The sequence below is a fragment of the Folsomia candida genome, unplaced genomic scaffold (genome assembly GCF_002217175.1).
Source record: "Folsomia candida strain VU population unplaced genomic scaffold, ASM221717v1 Fcan01_Sc002, whole genome shotgun sequence".
Lineage (NCBI taxonomy): Eukaryota > Metazoa > Arthropoda > Collembola > Entomobryomorpha > Isotomidae > Folsomia > Folsomia candida.
The window spans coordinates 1,928,621-1,954,584 of record NW_019091194.1 but is presented as its reverse complement, the minus strand read 5'-3'; the positions used below and the strand labels follow the sequence as shown (position 1 = coordinate 1,954,584).

General features: G+C 36.1%; 5 protein-coding genes across 12 annotated transcripts in view; 2 read left to right on the top strand and 3 right to left on the bottom strand.

The window, feature by feature from the left end:
* The first annotated feature begins 2 nt into the window (after positions 1–2).
* On the top strand, positions 3–2,325 carry LOC110843792 (programmed cell death protein 10-B). Its single transcript, XM_022089831.2, has 9 exons — positions 3–171; positions 427–589; positions 661–835; positions 902–1,006; positions 1,081–1,108; positions 1,180–1,220; positions 1,342–1,446; positions 1,530–1,548; positions 1,621–2,325. The coding sequence occupies exons 2-9, from the start codon at positions 503–505 to the stop codon at positions 1,703–1,705; spliced, it is 645 nt and encodes a 214-aa protein (XP_021945523.1). The 5' UTR covers positions 3–171; positions 427–502; the 3' UTR covers positions 1,706–2,325.
* A 191-nt stretch (positions 2,326–2,516) lies between these two features.
* LOC110843035 (caspase-1) lies at positions 2,517–5,453 on the bottom strand. Of its 2 annotated transcripts, none has more exons than XM_022088945.2 (6): positions 4,874–5,453; positions 4,539–4,773; positions 4,310–4,463; positions 4,049–4,227; positions 3,680–3,961; positions 2,517–3,605 (listed from the first exon to the last, which is right to left on the bottom strand). In XM_022088945.2, exons 1-6 carry the CDS (start codon positions 5,074–5,076, stop codon positions 3,225–3,227), a joined length of 1,434 nt encoding a protein of 477 aa, XP_021944637.1. In that variant the 5' UTR covers positions 5,077–5,453; the 3' UTR covers positions 2,517–3,224. The 2 variants fall into 2 exon arrangements, with proteins under 2 accessions (XP_021944637.1, XP_021944638.1); XM_022088946.2 differs by having other exon boundaries at positions 4,539–4,761; positions 4,874–5,443.
* A 4,290-nt stretch (positions 5,454–9,743) lies between these two features.
* Positions 9,744–11,594, top strand: LOC110845359. The gene is made up of 6 exons (XM_022091758.2): positions 9,744–9,856; positions 9,931–10,233; positions 10,316–10,536; positions 10,605–10,834; positions 11,065–11,186; positions 11,245–11,594. The coding sequence occupies exons 1-6, from the start codon at positions 9,796–9,798 to the stop codon at positions 11,517–11,519; spliced, it is 1,212 nt and encodes a 403-aa protein (XP_021947450.1). The 5' UTR covers positions 9,744–9,795; the 3' UTR covers positions 11,520–11,594.
* Positions 11,595–13,652: 2,058 nt separating this feature from the next.
* LOC110844262 lies at positions 13,653–15,099 on the bottom strand. Its single transcript, XM_022090420.2, has 4 exons — positions 14,602–15,099; positions 14,441–14,509; positions 14,229–14,356; positions 13,653–14,152 (listed from the first exon to the last, which is right to left on the bottom strand). The coding sequence occupies exons 1-4, from the start codon at positions 14,977–14,979 to the stop codon at positions 14,014–14,016; spliced, it is 714 nt and encodes a 237-aa protein (XP_021946112.1). The 5' UTR covers positions 14,980–15,099; the 3' UTR covers positions 13,653–14,013.
* A 158-nt stretch (positions 15,100–15,257) lies between these two features.
* The window catches only part of LOC110843907 (protein pangolin, isoforms A/H/I/S), a 113,214-nt gene continuing 102,507 nt past the window's right edge, over positions 15,258–25,964 (bottom strand). For 4 of the 7 annotated variants that reach the window (XM_035847275.1, XM_035847274.1, XM_035847277.1 and 1 more), the window contains 9 exons: positions 24,721–25,872; positions 24,493–24,578; positions 23,962–24,059; positions 23,799–23,834; positions 21,890–21,985; positions 21,748–21,811; positions 21,318–21,387; positions 17,872–18,086; positions 15,258–17,789 (listed from right to left, as the gene is read on the bottom strand). In XM_035847275.1, the coding sequence (XP_035703168.1) occupies positions 16,948–17,789; positions 17,872–18,086; positions 21,318–21,387; positions 21,748–21,811; positions 21,890–21,985; positions 23,799–23,834; positions 23,962–24,059; positions 24,493–24,578; positions 24,721–25,872 (2,659 nt within the window). In that variant the 3' untranslated portion in view covers positions 15,258–16,947. Of the gene's footprint in view, positions 17,790–17,871; positions 18,087–18,389; positions 19,784–21,317; positions 21,388–21,747; positions 21,812–21,889; positions 21,986–22,448; positions 22,500–22,581; positions 22,691–23,798; positions 23,835–23,961; positions 24,060–24,492; positions 24,579–24,720; positions 25,873–25,964 lie in introns of those variants that run through there. The other 3 variants (XM_035847276.1, XR_004833879.1, XR_004833878.1) reach the window with 3 other exon arrangements.

The following is a 25,964-nucleotide window of genomic DNA, read 5'->3' as shown; positions in this document are numbered from 1 at the left end:
TGATTGCGGAATATGATAATTTTAACGTGGTGTGGTTAAACCAAGTTTAATTGTGGTTTTAATTGATAAGTTCTTATCGGAGGAATTTTTACGTTGTTATCTTATTCTCCAATTCGTTACACACAGGTTCGAATCAAGGTGTGTTCATATTAACGGACGGGAGTTGGCTGGGTAAGTTAAAATTTTGATGACGTAAACTTTTGTTTCAATTTTAATTAACAATGTGTCATGCGTAATTATGTTTGTGATTGGATTTGGAATTTATCTGAGTAATAGTTTTCTATTATTTAATGGTTTGGTTGGGTTGTGCTGTGCATATTTGAACAAATTAGTTTGATTTTGTTTTGTGTGTAAATCTGGCTGTGTGAGTTTTGATTATAATTTGTATAAATATGGTAATTTATGTGTGTATTTATGATTTTATAGGTTATCCAAATTCTTGGAACTTATCAGTTGGATAATTTGTTCCTATAGACCGTATCGATCGCTCAATTAAAATAAGATGACAATGGGGGATAACGGAAATGGACCTCTTGCTCCCCTCGTCCCTTTGGCGTATCCATTGCTTCTCCGTCCAGTTGTTAGTCAGGTAAGAAATATAACTATTCTAGTTGATGCAGATTTAATTGATTAATTATATTACGGCTGGTTTACTTTTAGATGGCGAAATCAGACCCAGCAGCATCTGTTCTTCGAAGCGCTTTATCTGCTGCGGAAGCATCCTGTCCAGGGATAAGTTTGGAACTTACGATGGCCATAATTAAGAAGTCAGAGTTGAATGTGAGTCTAAATGAAGCAATTTTGAGACTTCAGGGAACCCCGGATGAGGCAGAAGGTATTTCATTAACCAGTATTTAATCCGATAACCTACTGACATATCATACTCTTGACATCTTTTCAGCGTCAGAGTTCAGAACAACCAAAAATGATGAAGCATTCCGCGAATTAAGTAAGAAATCGGCACAGTTGAAACGCATATTAAGTCGCATTCCGGATGAAATTAAAGGTATACAATTGCCCATTATATTTGATTATTTATGAACATAATTTCTGAACTACATTAATTTCTCACGTATGCAGATCGTAAAACATTCCTTGAGACAATCAAGTAAGTTAAAACTTAATAAATTCTAACTACAGCATTAGAATTGATTATTAATCATTATTTTATGTACATAGGGAGATTGCAAGTACAATAAAAAAGGTGCTGGACGCAGTGGGTGAGTACTAACAAACTTTCCATGGCGCATCTCAGTCTCACATCTTAATTAAAATTCCTGAATGCTGACGTTAAATTAAATTAAACCTTGCTCATGATTATTTTTAAATTCCGATTTCCAGCTGCGGTTTCAGTCCAAGTGTCTAATCCAAACGCTAGAGCTTTACTGGAGCAGCGGAAACGCGAGTTTGTTAAGTATTCCAAGCGTTTCTCTACAACACTTAAAGGTACAGAATAATTAATTTAAACTTAAATTCAAAATGTCATCCAAATTTTTTGCAACAATAATTATCTTTTTTCGTAATTACAGAATATTTCAGGGATGGAATGTAAGTCACGCCAAACAATACTACCAATTTCATTTATAAAAAAAATTCTTACGGTTTTTACTCTATTTTTAGGGAGACTCCAGTCTACTTGAGTGCATTATATTTGATTAATCAAACAAACTTAATTATGCTGACTGTGAAGGACCGCTGTGAATGAATTCGAATTCCAAGAGGTGATTAATGAAGAATAAGCAACCAAAAAGTGCTGAAAAGATGTGTAGTTACTACATTTACATATTAGAAATATAACGACGCATTCAAATTTTAAATTACCTCAGAGTACATATAAATCAAACAAATCTATTCTATAGTGAAGATTCCTTATAACCTAACGGTAAAAAATGTGCGTAATTATAGGGGTCATAAAAATACGTATAATACTTACCACCATATCGATCGTCGCTACTAATAAATATCTTGTCTAGTAAATTTAGTAGGACTAGGATTACCATTTTTTAACAAACATTATTAAATTGATTGATACTTTAATTTGATTGTCGTCATTATTTTTAAAGAGATGGAAATGTACTTGTAATGATTCCGTCAATTTTATCATTTTAAATGAAACAGCAGCAGAAACATTACGATGAGTCGTAGTTGCTTTATATACATATATAAATACATATATTTATTATTTATTACATGACAAATAACATCATGACGCAGACTTTAACTTAAACTCTGACTATAAAAAATCCGACAATTTTTAAAACCATTTAACAAACTCTCTGTGATTCAAATTAATATTTTAAAATTGTGAAATATGTTATTCATTTGCCAAATCGGAATTACTAATTTCACTCTAGAACCATACGTAATTCCGTGATGTGTAAAATATTTTCAATAATATTATATATATTATATAATCAAAGAGTGACCATATTTTTTAGTTTTAAAATAAAATTATAAATGCGATTATGACACTTGTAATCTTAAAAAAATCAATAAAAACAGTTTTCTAGAAATGATTTAATTTCCAATTGAATTCTTTATTTTATTTTGCTTTCAAAATGCGATATAATTCTATAAATTACTAATTACCTAATTTTAAAGTGTGACCAAATTCACGATAATACGACGACGAAGAAAATTTAAATTCAGCGAATCCGTATCGACAAATTTTTTGATTTTTACATATTTTAATATTAAATTTCGTTTCACAATTATTTATATTTTTTCATATCACTCTTTTAAAATTACATACTTCTTCGTATGTAGACTTTTATTAAAAAGTTTCCTCATAAATATTTAATAACCATGTTTTGTATCAAAAAGTTATTGACATGTTCATTATAAACGATGACTTAATTATCACAATTTTTAAATAAACATGATTCCAAGATGATAAATTAAGTACTACTAAAACTATGAATAATGGTTTGACATTCAAAATTGAGATTATTCACACAAAGATCAGTTCTTTTTTCTAGAAGTTACAAAAGTCATGAATACGTATATTAATTAAGTGGTTGAGATTTTATACATAGATTATCAAAGTGCTTCAGTGCCACTTTTAATGTCTTTCTAATAATTTCAGGTTGCATGGATAAGTTGAAGTAAATATGTTGAGCAGTTGTGTTGTGTTGGATAAGTCATGATGTTAGATAAGTACATTTCAATTTTTTGCATAGTAATGTTATTTTTGAGCCATATTGCTTCGATGTTGATGTTAATGATTAGACGAGAATTGGTCCATTTGAAATATTAACGTTCTGTTCTTCTTCCATTATTCCTGGCCGTTGCACCATTTCAAGCTCTAATTCATGAGGACGGATGGGGGTCACAACAGCCCCACCACTACTGCTACTCGTATTTGTAATGTTTCCTTGTTGCTCTTCTTCCTCCTCTAAAGATGTAAATAATGTGATGCCAACGACACCGGTCTCCTCAGAAATTGCAATTTCCTGCTCGACCGGAACTGGGGGTGGTCTTGGATCCGAGTTTGGAACCTTTGCACGGAACATGACACTTCTGATAAGCGTGCTTGACGTGGATGTGACTTGTTTTTTATTGTTGGACTCGATATTGGTAGTGTTGGACTGGTAATTGAGGGCGACCTGTGGATACAAAAATGCATAATTAATAAGTAATTCGGCTGCAAAAATTTAATGATGACTGGCTAAGTAATTACCTCTCTTGCCACGGTTGTGAACAATTGTTGGAGCTCCATTTCGTACGCAGATTTGTTAAAAACTTTGCACACTGCTTGAATAAACCAAGAGCCGCGTTCCGGATGACGCCACGAGTAGTGTCCTAAGGGGCAGCTGAATGCGATCACGATATCGGCAGCGTTTGGAATAACGTATGAAAATGTGGAAGAATCCGTGACATCAGATCTGTTAAAGACGTCCAAGTCCGTTTGTATTGCGGGGTGCAATAATGTCCCGGAATCGTAGGACTTTCCGCGACACGCCTGAAAATTAATATGTCAATTAATGGATTAATTATCATTTTCCTTCTGAATACACTTTATCCATAATTAAAAATAACGATATCATACCTGAACAATAAAGATCTTCGGCTTCCCAGCCAAACTGGGACATTTGTTTGCTTCGAAATTCTCCCAACACAAATTGATCGGTATTTGTACCCCATCACGCATGTAAACAGTGTTCTTTTCGCCATGCGTCATCACAACGACTACTAAGCAATCCGCATCTGTGTGATCCTCCTTTCGAACTGCGATGACAAAAGAAAATCCAATTTTATAAAATACTACATTACCTAATTACACCAGAAAGAAAGCAGAAAAACAACTCACCTCTCTCCAGGACAGCCCAAAATTGCAAATGTTTCAAATTATCGTGTTCCTCCACTTGAAAATCGAGGCGTTGCAAGCATCTCGCCAAGTCTTTCTTATCTTTTTCCGATCCGATACGCGGAGATAACCCGAGATGAGGTATGTTTGTGTTATCCTAAATAAATTGAAAAAAAACATACTCAATTACCCCGAATTTAATACTTGTTTTTCAGTTATGTTAAGTCCTTACCCATCGATCAAAATTGAAAATGATAGCCTTTCCTCTCCGTGGATGGTTCATGTTGTAATTGGGGTCATCTTTTGACACCGGCATGTACGACTTTCCCGGAAGGTTGGTCGCCTCCCCGACCGTCATGAAGAACGGCGTCCCCATCGGATCCACGCTGGCGGTGGGAGATGGTATCGAGGAATATTGCGAGGGTGGATTCGCATCCGACATCGAAGATTCGCAACTGCAATTAAAACTATATTTAATAATGAGTCATTTAATTAAATCAATTTCACCACCAACCATCATCAATTTTTTTTAATGAGTATTTTTTAAAGCGGGTAAAATATACTTACCATGATACCGAGTGCCGTTTGCACTTCTTTTCTGAAATGTGTAACGTTTTGCTGAAACTTTTACCGTCGGTAAGATCATCATTTTGACGACATTTGCACTTACATTTACACTTTTTATTTCTAACTTTCTTCCCACTTTTCTCTTTGTCCAGGCTCAGAGAATCGCTCCTCTTACGGGAGAAGCAGCGTAGAATTGCAGACATTATTTATTTATTGTGATGTAACTCTTTCCGTGAGCAAATTTGAGATAAGTCCTTATCTAACTACAAAAGTAATAATACGAACTTGTCACTTTCTCCGCGAAGATTTCTTCCCTATCTTTTGCAGTCTCAATAATATTTTGTTTCTAAATAACACTACTTCTTATTCAAATTATGGTATTCACATTTATTTTACATATGTATTTTAAATCCTTATTTAAATAACGGTCAAACAAAACTTGAGCAAAGTTCGAGAATTCGTTGTGTTATGTGTTGACGGAGCAGCTTCTCTTAAACGAGTGAGCAATGATGATCTAATTCCATTCGATATGTGCATGCATGCGACGAGTATATTAAACACGATATGTTTTACCAAGAAGTTGTTAAAAGGTTAGGTTTGGTTTGTGATGGTGATGCTTTTCTTCAGGTGATGTCTCGTATAAAGCTAAATTCTAAATATGCTTCAAGTCGTATCTTGTTTCATGTAATAACGTCGACCTTGCTGCAGCTAAAAGTTAGTGGAAGGGGTAAGTAACCCTGTAAAAACGAGTCATGATGTCTTAAAGACGGATGGGAGGATGGACATCATGAAATTCTGTCAGCATTTGCCAGTACTGTCAAATGATAGGAAATTCTGGACAAAAACTACCCTTGTCTGCATGGCATATCTCATTCCATGAAAAACTGGGAGAAAAGTGCATGCAAAGAATATTGATGTGTGGGTTGGTTGGTACATAAGTATGGTGTTTGTTCACTAATTAAGCAGAGGTCTTTTAACCTGTAGTGATATTTTAACTGGTTGTTTGACTTATTCTCATGAATAGGCAGGTAGATAGGTATTTATACCGAGGAGGGTTGATTTTTAGTTTGGGTTGACGTTTGCCCTCAGTTTTAACCTTGGAAGAAGGGGGTCATCGTCATGCTATGTACATAAACTTGTCGATTGTCTATCATTTCGTTGGAGAAATTAATATTGTGTTAAACGTGTTTATCACTACACGACATAATTTGAGACGTATTGTCATGTTGGAAGAGTCTATTTGACATAAATTTACTGTAATCACGCGATGCTTACCTCGATGAAACATGAACCTCGTAGAATTTGCTGGTGTGGTCTGGATCCAGCTTGGTGATGATGATGGTGTGTGGGTGTGGCGCAGTTTAATACGTAGTTAGCTTAATAGATCTTCCTATTGTACGTGTATGTACATCACATGAGATTATTTGTCATTTGTATTACACAATCTCCACATTTTTGTATTACTAATTTTCAGGAATTTTTTTCAAGAATAAGCATATGAAAAGAATATTTTGCTGGATTGGAATTTTGGGTCAAATTAACATAAAAATGCCGTACTTTCCACGTGTAGAATACATACATATGTATTTACATGTGTACTTCCTATATATGCAGATCCCTCATGTACCTGAGTCATCTCATGTTACATCCTCCTGAAAAATCCCCTAATAATCCTTGCTGCTTACTGCATTTTCTAATTTCATCACACTTATGTGCGTGTTAACCAAAAAGGTACAAAACTTGGCCAGACTCATCAGCATCAACGTTTCATCATTGTTTGAGGAAATGAAACGTTTTCTTTCTTGAATAACTTAGTTGGTCAGTGCACCGGCTGGACATTCAACAACTTTCACTAAAAAACATAACCCAGTGACACAAGGTCGTCAGGTTAAAGATCTTCAGGTACCACTGTAAACGTAGATTGAGGATGAGTGATTTGTCCGTTACCATGTTTGAACTTGTCTCTTCCGTTATTAGATGACTCACACTTCTTGTTTAGCAAGTCTATGATGTAAACCTGCTTACAGTTGTATAAGACAACTCGCATTTTCCTTCCGTACTATAAATAAATCTCGCCATCATTTCCACCATGCACATTTTTTAATCTGTCGTTTTATTATTACACATACACAAGTCGCTCGCTTATGTAATGCCTTCCGTACAATATGTTTGAAGTCTGTGTCAAATCTAGATCTTCGTCAAAACCTTTTTGGTCGTAGACACTCGAATGTGGAAATCCGGGCGGTCTGGGGATCACGTCCATCATCGGCATGCGGTGATACACCGAGGTGGAACAGATCGCTAAAGAATCCAACGCTCGGGTGATATTAGTTCCTCCAAAAACGATGGGGATAAAAGATGACAGTTGTCCGGGATGCAGCCTGATTAAAAATATTCGTACATACTTAAAATTATTACGCACATTTTAATTTTACACTCACCATTCCTTCGTTAAGGGCTCATCATCCAAGTACATTTCGTTAAACAAGGGGATAAAATCATCTATAAAATTTTCTTTAGAATCCAACGCTACGTGACATACGGAAGCCACCGTGTTAAACACCAGCCAAATCGTCTCCATCACGGGAGAAAGAGCTGGATATGGTTTTAAACGGTGGTCGTAATAGTGATACTTTTCAGAAAAAGAGGGATGACCTCTCAGATCCTCGGTCGCCGTGAATGCATACTGATAACCAGAGATAAGATAACGTACGCAGTAATTAATTACAAGTAATTATGTAAAGAGGGTAAGTTTTACCTGCATAAATTCCGCTGCAACTTCCGGTTTGGATAAGATCTCATTGCAACTTTCTGTCGCATCAATCATGAGTTCTAGGTCGGTACTATTTTCTTGCAAGCGACCCTTCGACCCCTTCGACCAGACGATCTTTTCCGCCATGAAGATGTAGTATTCTCGCATCATAGCTAAAAAATCGTGATCGACGACGGTATCGGGACAAGTTAGGAGCACTGTGTCAAACGCATTGTCCAGAAGATCCGTTCGCCACGAGTGTTTCTTATCTTTCGGGTAAAATAGTTGGAAAGGGGAGGAAAAATCGGACTGGACCCGCATTTCTATTAAGTGCAAAAGGTCACTATTTTGACCGCATTTCGACACTGGTGGTGGATATATGGGGGGAATTAGCCATACATCTTCGGGATCACTGGGTACATAAACGTCTTCAGTGATGTTGGTTATATTCGTGTTTCCTAAAATTCGGAACAAAATTGGAAATTAATAAATCGTTGGGACGAATGTAATCAAGGGGTGAAACCAGTGTGCAAACATTTTTGACCCCAGTAACTGGATGTCAAAATAACTTATTCCTTTGGTTAGCTTTTGAGTCCTCACATGCCGTTCTAATTTTAAAGAATCATGACCTCTGACCTATATTTGACCCATATTCTAATCAGGTCTGTGCCTTGGCGTAAATAGGTTAGGTTTCAAGTTTATATGCTGCTACGTTCCCGACTTATCGGACCAACAGACAGACAGACGAACGAACGAACATAGCAATCCTATAAAGTGGTTTCATCCCTTGATAATTCTTGACGTCGAAATAGACTAAAATTCATCCACCTAATTTTTTATTTTCCACTCTCACGAACCTTGAGCTGTTCCAAAGTCCCAGAGCCGAATTTCCTACAGTCGTCGACATACAAATTTTTTTCAGGAACGGAATGATTTGCACATCCCAAATATACTTCAGAGTATAAGTTATCCTTGAAACTAGGTCCATCCGGAGAACTTATCTGATTGTACATCTTTATGCAGATCGTGTCCTTCGATGCTTTTCCGGCCTGCTCATTAAATACACCATGAATTTGAATTGGCAAATCGGCTATCATATAAAAATTGGCTTATCTCACTTTGGATCCAGGCCGGAGACAGTACCGGTTTCCAGTTCTGGCAGAAATCACTGTGTAAGGTTTCTCCCCATGAATTATTATCGACTCCAACCGTCCTTGTATTCTGCTCGTGGCTTCCCGTAAATTTTTGCGGAAAGTTATCGCTACAAAAATTTGGTGAAAGTATCAATTTAAATTTCATACACCTACAAATTTATCATTTTCTCTGACCTTGCCCTTGAAGATAAGGCTCAATAAATAAAGCAATCGATGAGTCGTGAATCGATCCCTGTAGCGGGGTTGCTAATTGCATGGATTGAAACTGAAACACAACCATTGTGAAAAAAATATTACAATCAATGTTTATGATAAGTACTTATCACCAAAAATATAAGGTACTTTAGCCGGAGGAAAGCAGGCATCGACCCCACTAATGAGACGCATCATATCCACCTTGGGTACAAAATAATCCGCCAGTCCATACACGAGAAAACTGCACAAATTACCATTTCAAAAGTGAAAGTACATATTTACATGTAATGAATTTAATTAAAAATAATTAACTTTAATTAATCAACCTACGTCCCCGTCACACAAATCTGACCCAGCTTGGGCAGTCCGTAGTGTTTCTGAAGTGTTGTTAAATTAGCCCACATGCCAGGATCCTCACTAAACGTGGCGAAAGGTGGCTTCTTATTTGTATCCGGATACGCGTGAGCATTTGCATGTTTTTCTGGTATGGATTTAGCAAAAACGGATTGAAGACAAGAACAGGACAGGATGGTGATAAGGATGGAAATGTAAATACTGGGGCTCATCTTAATTAAAAAGTTGCACAAAAATGATCGTAATCAATACATTATTCACTTCCTCATTTCAACATTTGACAGTGCTAAATAATCAAAATGATTGCACTTTGTTTACAAATTCAACACAACAATTCCAAGAAGTCGCCTTGTACCTAAAGTTATGCAAACTCTAGAAGTAAATAAATTATGTGATTGTCCTCAATCAACTAGGTTCCATATGCATTTCGTCCTTTGGGCATCTTGACTTTGATTTTTTTCTTCATCATGGACCAATTTAGGGGACCATGGTCAATTTTATTACTTTGCTTTCTCCTTAATTTCCCACGTAATGAAAAAATAAAATACCGATTAAATTTACCCCAATTTTATTTTTCTAAAGCTTCAAAAACATAATTTCAGAAATCTACTGCGACTACTACTCCGACTATTCACCCGATGGATTGGTAGACATGCGATCAAACCGAGTGGAAGATCATCCCCCCGATCAACCAGTAGCAACGGTGACCGGGATTGAAACTCCCCCTCCCCCTGGTCCTTCAGGGCCTCCAACACTTGAACAAATCCACAAAGAATACGCCCTCAAATGGAACTCGATTCGGGAAAAGGCTACCAGAGAGAAAGTTCCTAACGCCCAGTTTACAGCCAAAGTTCAAAGCTGCGCCGCCAAGTTGGCGAATTGTACGAAAGAAGATTATGAGGAGGGTAAAGGCTTATCTGCTGTAATGCATATCTTGATAAGATAAGATGACATTCTTTAACATTCTTTACCTAAAATCCTATTTAGGAGCACTTTGCTACCTGAGATGCTTGCTGGAAGGGAAACCATTCCTGAAGGTGATGTCAACCGCAATCCGAGACACGCTTAACGACCTCTGCGCCCCCATCCATACCATTTTCTACGAAGTTTTTAAATCCGCGCAGATTGGGGCTGGACATTTGAAAACTTATGCCAAATTTAACGAAGCTTTGGGCGTTAACCCAAATTTTGGTCATGACACTTCAAAGGTTTCGGAAATTATTATTTGCAAAAATCTAAATCCGAACTTGTGCTAATTATTTACATAATTTCTTAGTTGTCCTTGACCGTTCTGGTCGCAATCATAAAATACAGCGTGACAACTTTAACCCCATTGAGACGAGTTCTCATGCAACTGGAGACCTCCCTCAACGCTCAACATGAGGACAACGACTACTTGGCCATAGTCAATCCGACGTGTCGAGTTTTACAAATGTATGACGCTGTGGAAGCCATCGCGGAAACTTTGTACAATGACCAAGCCACGTCGGACGTTTTTACCCCCGGGTAAGACGCGTTTATCTTTTATTTAGTGTAAATACCAGGATTTGACTATCATTCATCATGTCCGTGGGTAATACGCTACATATAAGTAAATATATGATATGTACGGCACATTTCTGTAATTATTCCTTTGGACCCAAGTTTTTCATTTATGGATAATCCCCATGATTGCTTATCTAAAAACGTATAATCAGTCTGCCTATTAATACCAAGGCTCTGAATTTTCTATCCAGATTTGCCCTGTTTTCCTCCGTCAGCAAGTACCTCTCGTCCAGGGTGACGCACCATATGACCGTGTTGCGTGAAGGGATGAGGATGTTTACCGGAAAGGCGATGGGGTTATCATGCTCCGGAGGTGAATTCATAAAATATCCTTCAAATTTTTTATGCATAATTTATCTCTTGATGTACAGATACCCCATCCGGAAATTGTGACAATTTTGGACGATATTCAATTCCCGGATTTCCAATCCCTCCCCCCATCGGTGGCAATGACTATGTCAGTATTGCCAATCCTGCATGTCCACCTACTGCGTCTCCTGCTCCTGCTGGTCCTTCTGGTCCTCCCCGTCCTCTTCCTGAATCGGACGGATGGTTGCCCATTCAGCCCATTGGAAAACCATCAAAGCCGACAGCAAAGCCAACAAAGCCACCAATAGGAAAACACGAAGTAGACCCAGAGGAATAATTCATACTAAAATTATTATCAGTAGCATATATGGCGACGCATTTAAATTTAATAAAGAAATAAGGCTGTTTTTCAAAAGGGGATTTTTTTTTACTGTCAACTGTGGATTTTCTTAGCATATGAATCTACTTATGTAAATATGGATCTTCGGAAAAATGTCATAAAAATTGGAAGGAACACACTGAAATATTTTGTCTTTGCAATTAATTAAATTTTAAACTACTTCTTGTATAAAATTTCGTTAATTAATTCAGTTTTCAGTATACATAAGTGTATTTGTTTTTTTGGATGCAATTAAAAATGGTTTATGGTTATGGTAGGAAATCTACCATTTTCTGTACAATGTGGAAAGAAACCCCAAGATAGGAAGTTGCACTCCAGATTTGATTACAAATCGAAAGTTAACACAAGAAGTGTGAAATAATGGGCTGAGTTTTGTAAAAGCTATAAATTTTGGTTCTTTTCAGAGTCGTAAAACAAATTGAATCACTGTTTCTCTGGATTACGGAAGGCTAACAGCATCTCAACGCTCGAGTGTCTCACGCATTTACTGATAAAGTTTGTGATGACGCGTTCATGTAAAAATGGTCAGAGTTAAAAATCAACCACATCGAATTCTGAAATCCGTATTCAATGATAACGCGTTAAGAAATACTTAACATCCAGTACATTCTGTAGAGAAAGGAACTTGCGACACGCAGTCTCACATTTCCCACATCACTATGTACTACTCCCTGTGTTGGGTTTAGGTATCTTTTTGCAGATCAGTCAGTCTCACTCAAGTTGACTAACTGATTCTGATTGTGAGACTGACTCTCAGTCTTCGGCCACGGATCTAATTATTTACCAACTTTTGGGCTGTTTCTTCCTTGACAGACGATCTCTAAGCACCAATTCTTGACCCTCTCCCTGAAGGAAAAGAGTTGGAGGAAATCTACTGTTTTTTTGTAATTTCTTAATTTTTTCTCTCTTATCCTTAGTTTAAGTTTTACTGAGGTTTACTGATTCATTTTGTGCGACTCCTGTAACTTTTAAATACATGAACTCTGCGATACAATACATATTTCACTGCTGCCGTTAATAAATGAAAAAATCTCTTAAGTACTTTATGACTTATTCTGACTTACTCACTACTCTAAACCCTTACTGATTGTTACGTGAGGGCAGAACTTCTCAACTAATCTCCTTCGAAGGGTATCGAATTGAATGGCATTCAGTTTAAAGCCGTCCAGAATTTTTTTTTGTTTCTTTAAATCATCGATGCTGCAGTGCTGCACTGAACTTCATCAGCACAAATTATGTGACAACTTAAACTTGTTAAATGCTGTGGGTATAAAATGCAGCCGTTTGACATGGATTTCTGCATTTCTAAGCAGTCCTTCTGTCGAGAACAAGCCTCCTCCAGTTTCTTGGAGAAATGTGATGTGCCCGTTGGATGAACTTTATTTTAAGCAAGTTCATTCATCAGCATATCATTTTTATCCAAGAAGACAAATCAGCTTTACTAAAATGCGAATATTTCGCTGAAGGAAGACTGGGATTTTCGGAAACGACTAAATTATGCAAAGCATGAAATTATTGAAATTATGATGCAACAAACTAGAGTTTTGATTGATGGACGACTAAATAATATGATGAAATAGCTGCAACTCATTTTTAAAAACGCTTTATGAAATTGGAGACGATGATCGTTTTTTAATTGTTTTTGGTGCACTGCTCTTTGTCTCTCTTTTCTGACCAGCTTCAAGACAAGAACGGTGAATGAAAAGTTGTTTTGCACTGCACTTCCACGAATTTTGTAAAAGTTATTATCGCGAGTTATTACGTTGGCCATTTCATGATGAGAATTCATCAGGTTTGATAAACAAGGTGCATAATGTTGGGCCAGTACGGAATTCGTGGCGTCTCCCAGATTGATCTAAAATGAAGCAAGCTGCTAAAATTTGACTCTCATGAAGTGCAGAACTTATAAATTTGTGTGAAATCTATGCAAATGTTTTATGGAGCACATTTCACAATGTTACAACTACGAAATCGATTGTTATATACAACTCTATGTACGAAATGCACGCTGTTGCAAAATCTTTTCATGACACTTTCTTATTTTAATTAGAATTTTGGTCGAATCGAAAGTTTCTTTAGTATTTCTTTATTCATACTAAATGTCAAGTAATCTCCATGTAATGTATTATTACATACATACTTATAGTACAATTCACTCAATTGAAGCACACAAATCTTGGGAACTATCACCGTGTCTGTCGATTAACTCGTCCCTTAAACTTATCCGATCGAGTTGACATTTTGCACACATGTGGTATGAATCATAGGAATTAACGGACTTATTAAATTAAATAAACGGCCAATGTTAAAACTGGACCTCAAAAAATGGCACGTATGAATTAGATACATATTAAATGAGTATAGATGTGATGTGGTATGTATAGCAAAGGTAAGAAGAGAAGACTTAAATTATCAGCTAATCCACGTACAATTAGGAAAAAAATTCCTCGTCAGCTCCATTATATTTGGGACTTTTCGAATTCTGAATACTTTTCAAAGATATTGCTCTAAGCTTATTGTAAAGTTCTTCTTTTCGAGCATCAGGCTGGGACAGTATTTCCTTGCGTAACCTAAAACCAAAAACACTTCAATTAGATTTTATTCTATAATCCCGTTGTTTGTTAACCTTAAATTTAGTTTAGTTACAATGAAAGAGCAGTCTCGTCCTCTTTCGCCTGGGCCAATGCCTTCTCAATAAGTGGCATTAAACATTTGACCTTTAACGTGGAGGGGTCGAGCTTCTTCAATTCCAAACTAGTCTCGTTGTAACGTATCTAATATTGCACAAAATTAATTGTGTTAACTCACGCATAATATGTAATATTAGGTTGTATGTAAACAATTTTTTAAACGTTAACCTTAAACGACGTCAACTCCTTATCGAGCGTACGAAGTCGTTCCTCGTATCCATTCAATTTTTCCAAGTTCTGAAATCGAAATCAGATTGAAAAATTTTCAATGAAAATCAAATTAGACATTAATCAATCTATGTAACTGTTTTAGCACAATCCATACTCACGTTACGATGCAGATCCACTTCTGCTTGAAGGGTCTTTCTTAAGTTCTCCTTATCCGCGATGATGTCCTCAAGTTGCTCAAGGTTCTTTTGGATAATCACACTTTGTCTGGAAGGAGTCGCTTCAATTTTCGCCATCGCCTCTTCAACTTCGGCTAACAGCGCTTTGCTGGGTTCGCTGTTGACTTTCAGATTTTGTAGGACAGGGTCCAGGTCCTTCCATAACATGGACTCGGTCACATTTTTCACTTTTTGTTGCAAGTCGCTAAAACGTTCTTCCGTAATTGGTTCGTGGCTAATTTTGTGAACCCTTGCAATCAAGGAGACCAATTCTTCGCCTCCCTTAAGCAACTTGGAGGAGTTGTGACCTACTGCTTCCATAGTTTATAATTGCTAATTAATTTTTTGACGGTAAAACGAAAATTTGTAATGAAGCAGAGCAGAATTAGTCAGAGTTAGTCAATCAATCATCAAAATTTTAGGAATGAATCGATCATACGAACCGAAAATTTTAAACAAGCGCAGTTCTGGGGCATTGTAAGAATTTACTCCAAACAATTCCAACTATTTGTCAATAAAATTTTTGCAAATTCAGATGTGCAAAATCGCAATTTTTTTCGATCAGACTGAAATTAAAGAAAAAACACGATTGATAACCATTTTTTTCAAAATGAGTAAGTTTGCCATTTATTCTTTCTTATAGCATAAATGTGTGGGCATCATTCAATTTTTGACAACCATTTCATCTTTTCATACTCAAGTAAATAAATAAAAGTATGCAATATGTTGGGTATAATACGCGTTACTATTATAAATAATTACACATTTTATTTGCCTATTAGCTCATCTGAATCATATCATCATCTACACTTAGCTTAACAAGAACAACAACAATTAACGAACCATTCATGAAGAAACTACATCATGAATTTTTAAGGTATTATTAATTTTACATACAATTTTTTCTTTGACACGGGCGACAACTCTGTAACATCATCGTCTTTAAACGTACTCAACTAAAATTTACAGCTTAAAACGCATTTGGCTTCTCGCTTTTTTCTTAGAATTTATATAAATTACTCCGGAATACAAATAGAATTTTAATAATACTCTTATCGGTCTGGGCATTTATAAGTAGAGGAGTTATAGTGAGAGAGTGAGAGAGAGATAATGATGGACCATTAAAATTTGTTATTTTCTTTGAATTTTTGATTCGCTATTAATTTGATTCTCCTTCCGTTAATACGCAAATATTGCTACAAATCATGTCATCCCTATGTAAATATCTAAATTATCAACTAAATATAAATGTAAATATTCTACTTAGGTATCAAACAGGTTTTTAAATAACAATACGTGACTGACTCGACTGTATTTAGTGGGATAATGTAAATGATTGTAAATATTTCTTATTAACCACCAGCAAAATATTTCGGTAGCCGCAGAAGCGGCGGCGGCGGAGCGGTGGTTATATAATAATTAATAAGTATGCATACAATAAAATAATAAATAAATCAAAGTCTTTCGTTCAATAATTAAATATATATAAGATACCCGACAAATTGCATCAATACCCAACTAAACTAAAGTAGTAGTACAAATGTGAAAAAAAATCACCAACAGTCTCACATAAATTATAAAATAAAAACTAAGTTTTTGATTGTCACAAAGTAACAAAAATTAAATTGTCAAGTCATTAAATGGCACTAATTTTGCAGAACATGTATAGTATTCCGTAGTTCTGATTGAACCAAACTAGTCGCACACTATGCATCTTTTAAAAATAACGTCTCGCTCATTACAAGAACGCACAGTTATAAAATAGCGTGTGCAATAAATAGGTTTAGTCAAAACTCGGAAGTTATTCTGCCAAATAAATATAATAATAACTGGCGTAGAAAACAATTTGTAAATAAAAATAAAATCACAAAATTAATAATTGGTATATCATTTTTCGTCACTAAACAAAACAACGTTTTAATAATGAGACCTTTTTTCTTGCCCAATTATGGAAACTAAATATTTAAATATTTTCATGAGTGTCGCCACTACACAAGTAATTTGAACTTGTTGTTTGAGATCACAATGACCTAACTTATAGATAATAATGACAATAAATGAATCTGATACGGCTTCATATCTAATAATAATAATGTAGAATAGCCTTGCCTACATATTTTTACGACTAATTTGTATCGTATAAATTTTTCCAGATTTTCTTTGTAGCAAGTGTAATTGAGTTGAAAATATTTTGAGAAAATATTTAATCATCTTCTTCGTCAAGGTTTATATATATATATATTTAGATAGAAGGTATCATCGTCAAGTGGGAATTTTATTTTACTACGGTCAAGAAGAAACGCCAATTACGGGAGCAGGGACGGGATTTGTTTTATTCTCAGGTGACGATTTGTTGTCTGAATTTGTAACGTTTATTCGATCCCGACTCCTCGCCCGATCTGAGCGATGATGATTATGATTATTATGGGACGAAGAATGGGATGACTTTTGACTCGAGACGCTTGAACTTCTCTCATTGCTGGTGATACTGCTCAGGGAAGAGGCAGACGATGAGGACGAGTTGCATTGTCCGGTTAGCTGATTAACACTTAACGGATTGTTAATGTCATGAGGATTCGTCCCGACTGGATTTCTTGCCGGCTTTTGAAAATTTGGTAGGTTTAATCCTATCGGAAATGGGAATGGGTAGCCCATTCCACCGTTTGGAACAGACGAACCGTTGAACAAGTGACCCAGCCCAAAGCCAAAGTTGGGAGAGGAGCCTGGATGGAAATGGTTAGAATGGTGTTGCTGCTTCCCAAAACCAGATGATGAGGAGGAGGAGTTGGAGGGGTGGTTGTGATGATTATTATTAGCAATATTATTAATATTATTGTTAAGATTTCGGCTACTGTTGTGATGATGACTTGAAGATGAGGTGGCATGCTGCTGATGATGGGACGAACTAGTACCGTTGGACGCTGTCGTAGTAAAATTGACGGAACTGGCCGCACTGGAAACGGAGGAGATTGGGTGACGATCTTCAGACATTGAAGGTGTCATAGGCGATTGGAGACTAGGCAATGAAACAGCGGGACTTGCTAGGCTTGCAATTGGAGAAGGCATCACTCCTGATGGACTTGTCAGGGCTGGTGAGGGCAGTGACATGCCGGGAGATGCCATCGACATTCCTAACAAACAATTAAAACGTCATCATTAGAATGCATTAAACAGAATCTTATAGTAAACATTTTATAGAATTTATTTATGTACCAGGTGAGGTCAAACTGAAGCTGGGACTAGACATATCCATATTTGACGACGTGTCCATGTCAGAGTCACCCGCTTTGGACTCTGGAGACAAAGGTTCTCCAGCACTACCAGCACTTCCCAAGTTGTCATCCGCACTGTTGACGCTATTTGCACCACCGCTACCACCAGTTCCATTGTTGGCCTCCTCCAAATACCGAATACACTTCTTCTTCCTCCTGAAACAGTTCAAAAGTCAATTTAAGTCAAAATTTACAATAAATCGTAACATAAACAAGGAATAATTACAATTTGTAACTCAAATTCACATGCAATCAGTATGAATTACTCATTTTCATGCTAAATAACCAACAAAAACCCAAATACACAAAACAAGCAAAGCTGAAGATTGTGCACGACTCTTGTCATCTGTTGCAAATTATTACATAATTTAGATTGGATTTTCATCCTCCCTCTAAAGACCATGCTAATAAAAATCATAAAGTTGGATGCAAACTTTATATTTGTTCTAAACAACGTACCCACCCCGCAATACCCACAACAACAACAAACGTCTTCATTTTCACTTCACGACCCACTTAACAACTGTATATTTATCTCATAGTTTCATGAAACTCTAGCTACTTTGTATCTCTTGAATGATTGTGTGTACCTCATCTCCTCGTAATATGTGATATCACAGATTAATTTTTAAATTTTCGCATTAAAGAAGACAACACAAACAAAACTCGTAATAGCTAAATATAACTTCTATTGAATTTGACTTACATAAAAATATTACACGTAATTATGTAATTCCTACCTTAACAAGAATCCGATGGTTATTGAAGGGACCTTTTTTAAGTAACCCTTAACCTACAGTATTTAATAACAAGACTAAACAATCAACTAACAACTAACTTTGGCAAACTGTTGTGGAACCCTTTCTATACATTTTAGTCTAACCTAAATCCTTTCAAGTTCTTCTACATGTTGTTATACGCATTTATAATACGACGAGGGTAGGACCAATAATAATCAGGTTGGCCATGATAGGGTGCGGCCACCCCCGTTTTCCTGTGGGAGGGCTACTCATGTGTCTACTGTCGAAGCAAGTAGATTGTTAAAAGTGACAAAAAACAGTGAGACACGCGAAAAATAATTAAATTCGGCACTTTTCACTAATTTACATGGTTTACTACTGCCAATTTAGACATTAGAAGAAAAAAAAACACATGGTAGGAAAGATTTCGATAGTTGGAGAAGTGAAAGCAGAAATTTTTGCTTTTTTTGAGCAACAAAATATGTAGACTGAAAGAGATTTGAAATCAAAATGGACCAAATGCGTTGACCTTGGAGGAGTCTATACTGAAAAATTATACAGTAAATAACTACCCCAAAATTTTAACTCTATCAAATTCACCCCGATTAGTAATAGGTCCTCCCTCCATAGTAATACTCATTCCAGTCATTAAGAGTCATCATCCTCTCTAATGACCTCACTACTGGCTACAGACTAACATAGGTCGGTTCCGGAAGTGGAGAAGCCACCGGAAGACCATGTCCATGAGGACCATGACCACCATGATGATGTAACCCTACTAACCCTTGACCATGCCCTGACACCAAGTTAAGCTGTTGACCACCTCCGTTCGGGTTTTGAAGATGGTTTTGTAAATGTGAATTTGGTGAGCCTAACATGTTTGCTAGCGTCCCTCCCCCATTACTCCCGATGGAGGAAGAATTGTTAATACTGTTATTGTGGCCATTGTTATTATTTAGCGTGGGTGACGTGTTGGGTGGGGACAGAAGTCCATTGTTGTTGTTGTTGTTGTTATGCTGCTGTTGTTGCGCGGCCGCAGCCGCAGCTGCTGCGACCATTCCGCTGTAACTTGACGAAGTCATGAGATTCAGCGTGGTGCCTGAGCCGTCCGAACTTTGGAGAGAAGAGGAAGGCGATAAGGAAGGAAGGAAGCAATCAATCAATTCATTTTGTTAATAGAATTCATACATAATAAGTCATTCATTATACAATTGATTATGTAAGTAACACAATTTTTAAAGGTAATTTTCTTTCCGTGGAAAAAGTCACGTCAGTCTTTTCGGCTATTTACATACATAATATGTAGCTCAAAAAACAAATCCTTGATAATAATTTGATCTTTCAAAAGTGGAAGACACGGACAAATTCGATATTTTTTTATGTTTTAAATGTTTACAAATAAAAATAACATCAAGAGTATCAAAAAATAAACAAATTCAAGGCTAGAAAAAAATGTATGCAAATTATCATCATCTAATCATCAACTACATCATAAATCTGCAGAGTTTATGATAATTACTTAACTAAAACATTTAAGCTCACTAAAATTACGTAAGAGAAAGTAAAAACGTAAAACTGCACAACACATCTATTCATCCAAAACTACTTCTAAATTTTGGGTTGTAAAACAAGCTAAAATCTAGGATCGACAAGAACAACAATAACAACAACAGAATTTCAGAAAATGTGTCATCCATGCTATTGATGACTACAAATAAAAACAAAAACATAAATAAAATGCCCGACTATAATAATAATAATAACGAATATTTAGCTCATGACTGACATGACTCAATCCTTACGTCCAATAATTGTATAATAATGAATGAATGATGATATAAGAATCCAACAAATAAATTAATTGATTGCTGATTTAACCAGGCAGAAGAAGAAGACGGACAGCGAGTAACGAAAGTAGCTCTCACTTTCTTTCTTGTTCCTTTATAACTTTCTCCAATTAATGAGCGAAATAAAACAGAAAATAAACTAAATGTGGGAAGACACATTTTCTGAAATCCCTTATTTTCTTAAAGTGCCATCCGAATTAATAGTGTGCAACCTATCATCATTCCCTACCTCTTAAGTAGCAAACTCACACAAACAAAGAAAAAAAAACAAGTAAAAAATAAAACACGTATGCGCGCATCCATATAATAATTAATCATTCAGACACACAAAACACAGCCGAGATATAAAAAGAGACGCAATATCCATATAATAATAATAATAGAGAGAAGAACAAGAGTTAAGAGGTGTTCAGAATAATTAAGCCATTCGCAAAGAGTTAAATTAATAAAATTCTGGACAAGCCTTTTTTTCACGAAATAAAAGGAACAATGTTGCATTCGCCAATAAAATGTGGGATGCATAAGTAACAATGTTTTGCGTAGTAGTATTGTTCGTGTCTTCTCACAAAAATTGTTGGAAAAGTGAGACATTTTGCTTGCAAAATGCACGATCTCTCAAGAAAAAAATACAACTTTCTCTTAAGATTAATTTTGTTAGTCCGCAAAAGCCTCGACTGCGTCAGATAAGGAGGAACGACAAACAAAGAGAAAAATAGTTCCCTTATCCCACAACTGAATTCTCAAATTCACTACTTACACTATAGCGTAATAATTAATAATAAAAAAACTTTTTTTATTACCTGCACGGTTTGCACCACTGACTCTGCTGATCCAGCCCATACCTTGCCCTGCACTTCTTCATACTGTTTCCTGTATTCATTCATTGAGAAAATGTATTAGTTCACATCTTAAAAAAACGCGACACGTATATCATCATCATCATAATTGAGACTGATGACACAATAAGAGACGAGAGAGTGAGTGTAAGCATTTTTATAGGAGAAAGCAGAGGTAAATAGGAGAGAGATAGAGAGACAGATATCATCACCAACTATATACCCAACCCATCGGTAAAACTTTTCATGATTATTTTTTAATATGTGGTTTTTTTTACAAAAGGGGACATTATTGAAGGGAGGTTAAGTTAAAAAATAGAGACGCAACTGCTGCTGCCACCAGTAAGAAGTCGAAAATTATTGCAAATTCGTAGAGTGAAAATAGTTTACAAACCTCCATCAAACTTTTGATCCTGTTTTTTCTTCCGCTTCTTTTCATGGTGAGTCCTATTCTGAGCCTTAATTAGAAGTTGCTTATGAGTTTAAATGTTTAAATGAAGTTGCCCTATATATATATGTAACTATGTTTTACTTACTGAGGACCAATTGGGGTACATTTGCATATGAAGCTGCCTTTCTCTACGGGCAAGCTCGTAGTATTTCGCTTGTTCCTCACGGCCTAACGCGTGCCACTTTATAGAAAGATCAAACAAAACAAAATAATTAATAAAACGATGTTGTCATTTGGAGGAAAAATGGAGATCTTTTTTTTGTACAACTATATAGATCATTATATTCCATTCCTACCCACTTTGCACCTCTTTAAACAACTGAGAGCTACCCTACTTTGTGTCTAATACACGTATTAAAGAAACTGAAAACTGATGAAGGAGTTCTTGTGCATTCACTCACAAATAATTCTGGACTGATTATTAAGTAGTAATTAATAATTAAGACCCGACTTATTTGTTTTTTGCCAGCGCGAACAAGCGAAATATATTGTTTTTTTAATAAATACCAATTGATTGATTGATTTTGTTATCATCATCGAGAGGAGGAGGAGGAGAGGGTTGTGAAAAAACTTTACCGATGGGATGGCCGTCATTGGTTATTTTAATTAAAATGGAAATATATTGGACAAATGCACAAAAATACCTCCATCGGAAGTTTTCTCTTTCTTTCTCTTCTTCTTTTTAGCACCGTAGCCTGTGTGTGAGCACATTTCATACATTATTGATGTCTTTCGTTCGTTCCTAAAGAAAGATAACCTTCCGAAGAATTTTTTTACCATAATTATCTCTAGCGCTCCAGCCAGGATATAATTGCATGTGTGTTTGCCGTTCCTGACGAGCCATTTCATAATATTTGGACTGCTCCTCGCGATTTAATGAGTGCCACTAATAAATCACAAAATAGTTCAACCCTCGATTTCATAATATAGGTAGTAATACGTATTATTAAGTAAATTACTTGTGTATATAGAGGGAAAATGTGAACATTGACAATATTGACAACAACAACCATGACAGATAGATACACATAGTAAGTAATAATAATATGTAACCGGAATGATAATAAGAATAATTATTCATTAGTAGTACATTCATGCAAATCTTTCCTAGACATAATATAATACTTCCGGTTGGCTCCTTGTCATGTATGTATTTTTTTACGCAGGTGCAAAGTTTCCCTTTTATTACTCCAAAGGAATTTCAAATCAAAAGTAATAACTTTATGTCAAAATTAAGCAAAATTACTACCATTTAACAACATAACCGCAAATTTTCATCATCATGAATCATGATTGGGCAAAGTTATTTACACAAGAAATAACAAATGACACTTATATAAATCTAACAATTTGCGATAATGTTGCAAATAATGTAATTTCCCCAAAACATCAAAGTAAGAACGAATCACTCCAATCACATTCACAACACAGCAACAACAACCAATTTCTCTTGTAACCAATTTCAATCCAGATCAGGTTTTAAGAAAGAAAAGCGAAATACCACATTTTGACATGGCATCACTTTTACAAAGAGAATTCTTAGCGAGATCTATCACATTTCGGATTGATCTCTCTCATCTTCAAGAAACTTTATGCAAGAGTGGACACGAGGCAAATTCTCTCTCTAACTTTACTACATAACATGCCAGCCACATACCACGCTTCATCTGTGGTTTGGTTGTGGCGTCACCTCCATGCATGTACTACTATTATTCGGTACATGGAAAAACACTAGATTTTTGTAGTTTCAACAATGAGAAAAATGTCAGATTTCTTTGCATACTCCTTTCTTTTATAGATCAAAGGACAAAGCCAAGTCACCAAGATGGAAATTGGACATGGGACTTTTTTTATTTTATACAAAAAAAAACTACTCGTTCTTCATCTTGGTCCAAAGAGTAAGTACTTGGTTGTTCTGGTTGTGTCGTGTTTGTGACATTTAGTCCTAATATTCTGAAGGACAGAGACAAAGAATTATTAGTATTATTGCTTACCCTTCGCCCTAAAATCTGGTTGATGGCGGCGCTCTCCTGTAAACACAATACAAATGTACATAAATTTTTGATAGTAGCGAAACACAAAAGTTAGTAGACCCACCAACAGTAGAACATAAGTAATATGTTGTATATAGATACACACATAATATGGAATAATTACCTTAAGCGTACATTCGGCCACGACTTTCGCCCTCATTTCTTTCATATATAGCATAAATGCGTTGAGAGGTTTCTTAATGTGCGGTTTCTTCTTTTCATCTGAAATAAATGCAACATCAAAATGAAATACAGAACAAAAGAGAGAACTTTCTCTTGTTCTTTCTCTGAGTGAGTGAGTGTGTGTGTCTGACTTGTGAATTTTTTTTCAGTCGTCACACACAGGGGTTGGTCGTGGAAGAAATCAAATAAAGCTTTCTCCACCAAAACCAGAGTCAAAAGTAAGAGAGTAGTGGGAGCAAAGACCAACGAAATAAAACCAATCCTGTTTTCCCCTTTGTCACATCACATCAAAAAAAACTATGAGAGATATTGGATTAGATTACTTTTGGGTTCGATGCAACAAAACAACAAAGGAAAAAATGAATGGTTTGGTTGGAACGGAAGGACACAGAGAGAGTAGTGACGACCATCGTGGGGACAGAACTTTTTTAGTGAAAGTTGAAAGAAGAAAAAAAAACTAAATAATACTTACTCTGACTATTTGACGATTGTCCTGAATCTGACGCATTTTTGGAACTATGATGATTATCAGACGACTTCTGATCGGATAAACTAGACCTGAAATTCACACAAAATGACAAGTTTTAGTACAGAGTTTTGATGAAAATATAACCAAATTTAATTAACTATTTTCTTAGAGAACTATCATAACTATTAAATTTGAATCTTATGTCTATTACTCCACAGTAATGCAGTTTACCATGAAGATCGGCTCGCATCCGATTCGAAGATGCGAAAAGCATTCTCATCGAAAACATCCTTGACATCCTTGATATCCATTGAAGATTCTTGGTCAATTTCACATAGATTCTTTTCTACTTTTACTGCTGGTGGGGACGTAGGTGCGGTCGATGCCAATAATACGTCTTTCTTAGCCGAATAAGAAGGGCATGCATGATCCAATGAGCTAGTGGTCACAATACCCGTCGCAAGTGACGATATTTCCAGTTGTAGACTTTTTCTTGGTTTTTTACGCTTGTCAAGTAGAGCAGTAGTTTGTCGTGTTTTAAGTCTCTTGACAATCTGCTTCCGATTCAAAATACTTTTCTTATTTCTGATATCCTGATTTTTCTTGATGATAGTCCTCGAATCACGCCCACAATATTTACAGATGCAGATATGTGAGTCGATAATAGTACGATGGTTGATCAGCTCGTTGGAGCGCAAACTGGTGGATTTTCCTTTAATATTTTGATTAGAGGAACACTTTGATCGTTTCTTCTTCGCCTTATTGATGCTGCTTCCAAAATCTGTATGATTAGAAGTAGTAGACTTCAACGACGTTTGACTCATTTGAATGTCGAGTACGTCTAGCGGATTTGGAGTACATTCAGAAATGTCATCGTCAAACGAATTGTCAAAATGTCCCGAATCTTGTTCTTGAGTTACGCTCCCATCATGACTACTACGATTCTGTCTTGCTGCCGTCTCGTCCTTTCGTCCTTCATGAATTTGGAATCCACGATGCGACTTCATACTAGGGTTCGGCGAAATTATTCTTGCCGTACTGGCTCTAAGCTCCAAAAGTGTGGCTGCCGTCGCAAGCTCGATGCTGGTCATTGGACAGGACGATCTTCGACTAAGGTCAATCGGCAGTTCGACGAGTTTGCCGTATTCATTGTCATGTTTCTTGTTATTTGTTGCTGATGACATTATTAAATCAAAAAGGGTGTCCACAGCAGGACCAATGACTTGGTACTTTAGAAGCGGCAGTCCCATTTCTGCCCGAGTGTTCTGCATTCGTCCCAGCTGTTTCGAAAACAATGTCAGAAGCTCGAGGAGACGATTTTGTTGAGCGAGAAGAAATTCTTCATCTTCTTGAGAAATACATATTCGAGATGGAGTCACCAAACTTGTTGAATTCCGGAAGCAAAATAATAAAAACAAAGAAAAGAAGGAAAAATGTTATCAGAAATGTACAAAAAAATACGGATACAGTGTTAA